The sequence below is a fragment of the Chionomys nivalis genome, chromosome 21 (genome assembly GCF_950005125.1).
Source record: "Chionomys nivalis chromosome 21, mChiNiv1.1, whole genome shotgun sequence".
NCBI classification, from domain to species: Eukaryota; Metazoa; Chordata; class Mammalia; order Rodentia; family Cricetidae; genus Chionomys; species Chionomys nivalis.
This window is the reverse complement of record NC_080106.1, coordinates 38,473,774-38,480,900: the sequence shown is the minus strand read 5'-3', so window position 1 is coordinate 38,480,900 and position 7,127 is coordinate 38,473,774. Positions and strand designations below refer to the sequence as shown.

The 7,127-nt window shown below is 55.9% G+C and overlaps 1 protein-coding gene across 1 annotated transcript; it reads right to left on the bottom strand.

The window, feature by feature from the left end:
* Positions 1-3,866: 3,866 nt before the first annotated feature.
* Cbln1 (cerebellin 1 precursor) lies at positions 3,867-7,083 on the bottom strand. The gene is made up of 3 exons (XM_057753745.1): positions 6,438-7,083; positions 6,155-6,274; positions 3,867-4,884 (listed from the first exon to the last, which is right to left on the bottom strand). The coding sequence occupies exons 1-3, from the start codon at positions 6,699-6,701 to the stop codon at positions 4,687-4,689; spliced, it is 582 nt and encodes a 193-aa protein (XP_057609728.1). The 5' UTR covers positions 6,702-7,083; the 3' UTR covers positions 3,867-4,686.
* Between the last annotated feature and the right edge of the window lie 44 nt (positions 7,084-7,127).

Genomic DNA, 7,127 nt, shown 5'->3' with positions numbered 1-7,127 from the left:
ACCGGGTGCTGTGGTACGCTCACAGAGCCAAGGAAGGAGAGGACAAGGAAGACACAACTTTGGAAGGAATCACCTACAAAGACATACAGACATGCCAGCAGGGAAGGGCGTTCAGGGTCTAGTAAAGAGAGCACAGGCCTGCAGACAGAAATATTCAGCAGCATTGGAAAATGCAGATATATAAGCAGCAGAAATGAAGAAGAATATCAAGGGGGGTGGGCTGGGTCCTGACATGGGGACCTGTGTTGGGGGAGGAAATCCGGAGGATCTGGTCCTGAACCCACAATGCCCTGTACTCTCTGTATGCTCTACTTTAACCTGGTTTCAGATTTCCAGTCTGACTTCTGTGACAGTGTGGCACGCCAGGGCAGGTGTCAATACTCTTTATTGTCGCTGTCATCTATTCAGCACCTACTGTACACCAGCTGGGGATGGATGTCTTTTACCACAGTGAAGTCACTATTTTCTCCATTTGAACATGAGGAACTGAGGCTCAAGAGAGAGAGAGTTGTGCTCTATGATGAACCCTGTGAAAGACTCAAGAGACTTTGTAATGATCTCTGGGAAATCCATTTCCCTCCTCCTCCCGCCTCACCCCCCCCCCACCCACACACACACTCCTTATTAGTGCAAAGACAGGAGGGCTGGTGCACCTGGGTGCTTCCCCTGGCCTCACCTGGTCCTTCCCGGGCTTCCCTGTTTGATGGGACTGTAGTGGGCTTGCGCAAGCGCCCACCCGTTGAGAGGGAAATGGCTGAGTGCTGGGAAGCCTTGGCTTACACAGATTAGCATAAAAAAGAAGTTAGACCAAGTACCGAAAACTGTAACCCATCCTTAGCCATCTGGAGTTGAGGAAAGCAAGGCTCAAAATGGTGTTGTGGAGAGGGTAAAATCACCACAGTCAGAGAGGGAAGGGCCTTCCCCTAGGTCCTGGGCCCCAGGACCCTAGTCGGCATCCTCCGCGCGCCAGAGCCTGCCCCTCCCCGCTCCCACCCCATTAAGAGGACAATTAGAGGCGGGTGAGGCTCTCCCTCCACCTGGGTAATTATGTTCTCATTAGGAATCATCCAGCGCCCCACGCTGCTCACGCTCAGGCGCAGGCCCCTTGTGCTCCTTCAGTGCGGGCAAGCTCCTGGTGGCTCCAGGGAACTTGGGTGGGTGGCCCACAGGACTCTAGGCACCCTGCACTCTGTGAAGCTGCCCTGAGTTCCCTTCGCCACACTCCTACACTCTTGCTGCAGGCCGCCACCTCGGAGAATAAGCTTTATCCTCTGCCCTCAGAGAGGCAGAGGTGGGGGGCGGGGCTAGAGCTAGGTAAGACCCCACACTCCTTAGAGGGGTACAGAGAAATGACAATTCTGCTGTCCTGGGGTGTTGAAGGGGGGGACTGGATACTATCCAGGCTGATGAGGACCCGAGACTCATCTGGGGGAGAAGCTTTTTCAGACCCAGGGTGAGGCAAAATTCTGGGGTGGTCCTGGAACCCCTACAGGTTGGGATCTGAAGCAACTTACTTTAGATGAAAGCAGTAGGTATGGCCCAGATCTGCCAGGGATCAGAGACTTCAAACGCCTTAAAGGGAACCAAAGTAAGGTGGAGGTTTCTAAATCACCCCACCCACCCACCTCCTAAGCTTCTGGGTGGGACAGGAAGGAAGGCCCCAGGGAACTGCAGCTCCCCAGGGCTTTTCTTCTCCATCCTTCTCCAGCCTGTCACTTAGAGTCTCTCACGACCCCATTTGGGACCCAATTTTCAGGCATAGGTTAGTTCACCTGTCTCTGACCAGGGGAATACTCAGCCACCATCTTCACCCCAAAGAAGAAGATGCCCAATTGTCACATACCAGGAGCATGGGGGAGGTCTCCACCTCCCTGCTCAGGTAAATGTGGGTGACCATTCCATGTGAAACCCAAAGCAACAAGGGGAGACAAGCCCAGTCCCAAGTGGCTCCTTCCCTGCCAGCACCACACTGGGCCCTCCCTGAAGGGCAAAGAGCAAGTGGGCAGAAAGCCTCCTAGGGAGACCTTCACCTGCTCTGTAACTGGGACAGCTCCCAAGAAGAGGCACCTTTTAGCAAAACTTAGATCCTTTGTGAAAAGGAATTTTGAAAAACAGCTTCAAGGCTGAGGTGAACCGTGTAGGTTCTTAGAGAAAGGAGGGGGAGATGAATGGTCAAATGACCTGGGGGAGGCGGTGTGGAACCAGATGCTAATAATGGGGTTGAATGCCAACCTCAGAAGTATGGACCCTGGTCTCTACCAGGGGCCAAGTAGAGCTGGAGCAGAATCAGAGAGAATTTTTCCTCTTCTTCCTCTGGGTCCATGGGCTCTCCCTTCACTTGCTAAGACTCTGATCTGGGCCCCAGTTTGGAGCCGCAGTCCCCTGCCTTCTGGGGTTAGTACAGTGCCAGGCACTCACTGAGGCAATGGAACCTGTAGGCCCCGGTTCCAAACCAGAGAATGGTTGAGTTCCCAGAGAAGGAGGAACTCTGCCTTTATACAGAAGGGCGACATGAGGGCAGGGAGACTTGCCTGAGTTACCCAGGTGGAATTCAGCCTGGTGGTTCCCCAGAACCAGAGACCTGGCCGCTAGAACTAGGATGGTTTTGCCAGTAAGAAGAGAATCGGGCAGCATTCTGGAAGCTCCCTGAGCTTCAAAGTGGTCTGGAAGCAGCTCACAGGTGTAGCAGGCACCTAATCTCCACAGCCTGTAAGCCTGGAGCGTGGCGCTGGCCTCTGCACAGCTGAGTTGTTGGTCAAGGTAGTTCCCTGGTAAACTCCAATTATCCTTGACCTGTGTGCTTCCCAGCATGAAGCCTGAAGACAAAGCTCTTACTAAAAAGAAAGAGGGGCGGGGAATAAATCGCTTTTCTACTAAATTCCTGTAAGGCCCCTCTTCCGGTGGGACTGAAGCGGGGTGAGGAACTGTAGAAATGGAAGATTGCGCTTCACTTCGGAAGCTCCCTGTTGTCCCCCACAGTCCCCTGGGCCCCTGGGACTGTGAAGGGCGCTGCTGCCCGAGGCACCTTAGACTCCTGTGTGGTTGAGCACCAGTACTGAAGTTCCCCGCCCGGCGGTGTTTGGGAAGCGAACAGGGAAGCAGAAGGCAGAAATGTCAGAAATTTAGCCTGCCGTGTTGTTATTGACCCCGTTTTCCCCACCCCCACCCCCAAGCACTTAAACTCGAATCGGAATCTAAGCCCAAGAAAAAAAAACCCTCGGTCCTCGGCTCTCCGCTTCCACCCGCTTCTGCCGCTGCATCACCCGCGTCCAACACAGGGTCAGTGTTCCAGACTTAAAACGAAGTCGTTTATTTCAATTTTGCGTTCACATTATGTTTCGATACAATCAAAACTTCTGGAAGAACCCCTCTAAAGTCCTGCGAATGAGCGCAATCGCAGGTCTGGGCGCCCGGGTTGTTTGGCGGGTGGACCTCAAGTTCAGAGGCGCTGGTACAAAATATAAGGTGCTTCGGGAGCTGCGGAGCGGATAGAGCTGGAGACATCCAGGGACAGTAGGCGTGAGGACACAGTCACACGGGGCAGGCAGGTTAGGGTCCTAGACTTGGGAATAACTCCTGATGCATTTGGAATTGAGGGTGGACAAGGAACTGCTTCCAGGTCCTCAGTCACACTTAGCAGGATCTGGGTCAGATTTCTCACGATCTTTCAAAGCAAGGGGCACAGGGAAGGCAGAAGGAGCCTGCTGCGGAGGAAGCGCAGAACCGGCTCTGCGAAGAAGCCCTTGTGCCCTGGCCTCTATGGTTGCATCTTCCAAGTCACCTGCTTCTCCGCCCGTCTTGGGCAGCCCAAGCCCTCAACCTCGCAACCCGGAAAATGCGAAGTTTAGAAAGCTGTTTCAGAAAAATAAAAGTCCCACTTTGACTTTATTAGATTAAAGCAAAATTAAATTTTGGCTATTCACACGTATGTTACAGAGGAAGAGGAAGCGTCCCGAAGAACCTCCTTGGCGTTTGGTGGAGCCACAGAACACGGGGCACTGACAAGCATCAGAGAACAAACACCAAGCAGCCTTAGATTTCACGATCACTCCGAACAGGACAGAAATACGGAATACAGCCAGCGTCCACCCGGAAGAGCTCTTCGTGTACAAATGATACATATACATATTTATGTATAGTTAAACCGGCCACCACAAAGGCGAGTCCTTCCTCCGCTAACAAGCAGCTGAGGGCAAGTCTCTCCAGCTTAACTCGCGCAGTGTTTGACGAGCAAAACCTGTTATATTAAAACCACCTGCCCCATTCAAAAACAAACAGAAAACAAACCCCCCCTCTTCAAACTGGGGGGCATACTAAGTTTCAGTAAGTGGCAGGGTTCAGGGGGTCGGGTCGGGAGAAACATTTCACATTACTTCGTTAATTGTTGGGGACATGGACGTGGGTAAGGAACAATAACAAGGCAGTCTCTTCCTCGATTACTGCGACTGGCTTGGGGGAGGCGAGTTTATTTTTGGAAATGGGAGTGTGCAGAGCTAAGCGAAATTTACTTCTCTTAGTAAGGGAGCGAAGAAGTTGGACCGCGGGCGGCGCGCACCTTTGTGCCCAGTCGTAGCTAGGAACACGTAGGAAGTTTCCGGTGGCGCCGCTTCCTCGCCCTGGTAATTTTCGGCCTCTTTCTCACTCCCCTCCTGCCTTTCTCCTGCCTCCATTCCCGTTATGAGCCAGTCAGAGGGGGAACACGAGGAATCCAGAGAAAGTCGAGTACTTCCAGCCCCCCATCAAGTTTCCCCGCTCCAGCTTGAGGTATGCTCGGTCGCCTTTCTCCATCTGGATGAGGACGCCGTTGCTTGCGGCCTCGCGGGTTACGTCTTGGTCACCAGCGAAAGCTGAAATCACCGGCCACCCATTCAACATGAGGCTCACCTGAGAAAGAGAAAGGCCTGCATCAGAAGCGCCACCTAAGCGGGTACCCAAGCGGCGGGGGAGCGCCAACCTAGGTGCTTGGCTAGCTTCCTCAAAGGCCTGGGGGCACTGCTGGGCACGAGGCGTGCGGGACGAAAAGGGGCTTGGGCTGCTCACTGCGGAGACTCTAACGGGGACCCACACCGTATCTAGGTAGAGGAAGGGTCTGCCTCTCTGAGCGGCAGTCGGGCTCTCTCCAGCTTCTCAAAGGAACGCGCCAAGCAAATCACGTCTGGGCATAAACCCGTAGGTGGGCATAGTGTCCTGAGACCTTTGGCCTCTCGCCAGCTTGCCCGGAGCAACTCTGCTCCCCGTGCGCCCTGAATTACAAAACAAACACCCACATCCTGGGCCTCTCCCAGGGTTTGTGGCCAAGACACGGGGCGGGGGGTGGGGGGGACGCATAGCGGAGACACTGCGTGAAGCAGATTAGAAGCGGCCTGGAGAGGCTGTCCGGAATTCCGAGAAATTCTGCGAAAATGCACTAGAGCTCCGTCCCTAAGTCACCCGCTCAGTTCCCGCCCCAGATCCTACTGAGCCCGCCGTCGCCTGGTTGTGCCCTTGCGGTAGCGGCGTCGGCCTAGGCTCAGGCGCCCTGTCCCCAGTTGCGCTGTCTGCCTCTGCGGGAGCTCTAAGGTAACACGGACATGGAGACCTAGCTAGCGGGTGGATGCTGGCCTGGACACGGTTGGACCTGGAGGAAGTAGCACTCACTACTCCTCCATCCCCCACCTCGACCTTTTTCTCCGTCCACCCTTCCAGACTCAAGTTTAAAAACAAGTCTGCGAAGGAAGGGTGTAGGATTAGGGAACCAGATTCTGTCCGCGGTTCTGAAGAAAAGCGGAAAAGCTGCCAGAAAGGCTTTGGGCTGCAGCGAATTGTTGAGCCTAGAAAGCGGGCGTGGAGGAGATCCTACAGAAGCCCTAGCTGACTGTGAGCTAACAACCCTTACAGGAAGTCCCAAGAGTCCCTAAGGGAAACCGAGGAGCCTTTACAGAAGGGCCCAGAAAGCGAAGGCCAGAAAATGTCTGGAGATAGAACTGAGTCTCAGGAACCCTGGACAGCTTAAGGGGCGGTGCGTGCCAAAGAACCCTGAGGCCCTGCTACTACCTGTCCCCTACAGTCAGGGCGTATGCCGCTGATTGCTGCCTCCCGCTTCCACAGAGCCTCCGACAAACCCCTACGGCCAGCAACCCCCTACTGAGAGCCTGGCCCCCAGGTGGCAGCTGACCTGGATAGTCTGTCTGTTGTAGACTTTCACCACGTGGAAGTTAAAACTGTAGATTCCTTTGCGCGGGGCGATGAAAGTGCTCCGTTCTGAGTCAAAGTTGTTCCCGATGTTCACTAGTACCTATAAGGAGACAGGAACGAAAGGGGGTAGACCGGAGTCCGTCCGAATGTGGTCCTCGAGCCTCCGCAGAGCCCTTGGAGAAGATTCCACATCTGATTTCCACGCTTTCCCTGTCACCCCTCACCAACCCGCTCTGGATGCTGCAAGGAATCGGGGAACTCACCTGGTCGAAGTAGATGATCATGGTGCGATTACTCATCTCGGACGGCTCATGGTTAGTGCTCCTGATGGCAGAGAAAGCCACCTTGGCGCTGCCCGAGCGCACGGAGATGCCCAGAGCAGTGCCCGTTGGGTCAGACGTGGGGTTGGAGTCACACACCACCAGACACTTGCCCTCCAGCACGATGGGCTCTGTTTCATTCTGCCCGCGGGCTGGGCCTGCCAGCCACGCAGCCCCCAACAGCAGCAGCTCCACGACTCCCAGCATTGCGCCGCCGGCGCCCACCCCGCCCCCCACCCCGGGGGCTGCCAGAGCCAGCCGCCCCCCTCCCCAGCCCTGCTCCGAAGCCCCCTCCTCAGCTCTGTGTACAGCTCCGCCGACGCCTCCTGGGCCACTACGCCTCTCCCTCGGACTCCAGGACAAACGTCCCCTCGCGCGGTGCACCCGGAGCCCCGCCCGGGCGTCAGGGGTGCCGCGGCCGGCCAGCCGCACTTGGATGCATAGCCTCTGCTGCCTGGTCCCCGCTGTTGCCGCCGCCTCCTGTCCGCACTCGCCGCTGCCGCTGCCGCCGCTGCCGCCGCCGCCGCCGCCGCCGCCGCTCTGAATTATTGATGCAGCGGACGCTGCAGCCGGAGCGGGCAGAGAGCGCGCGCCGGGCACAAAGGCGCGGACCAAGCCTGGCCCCGCCCCCGC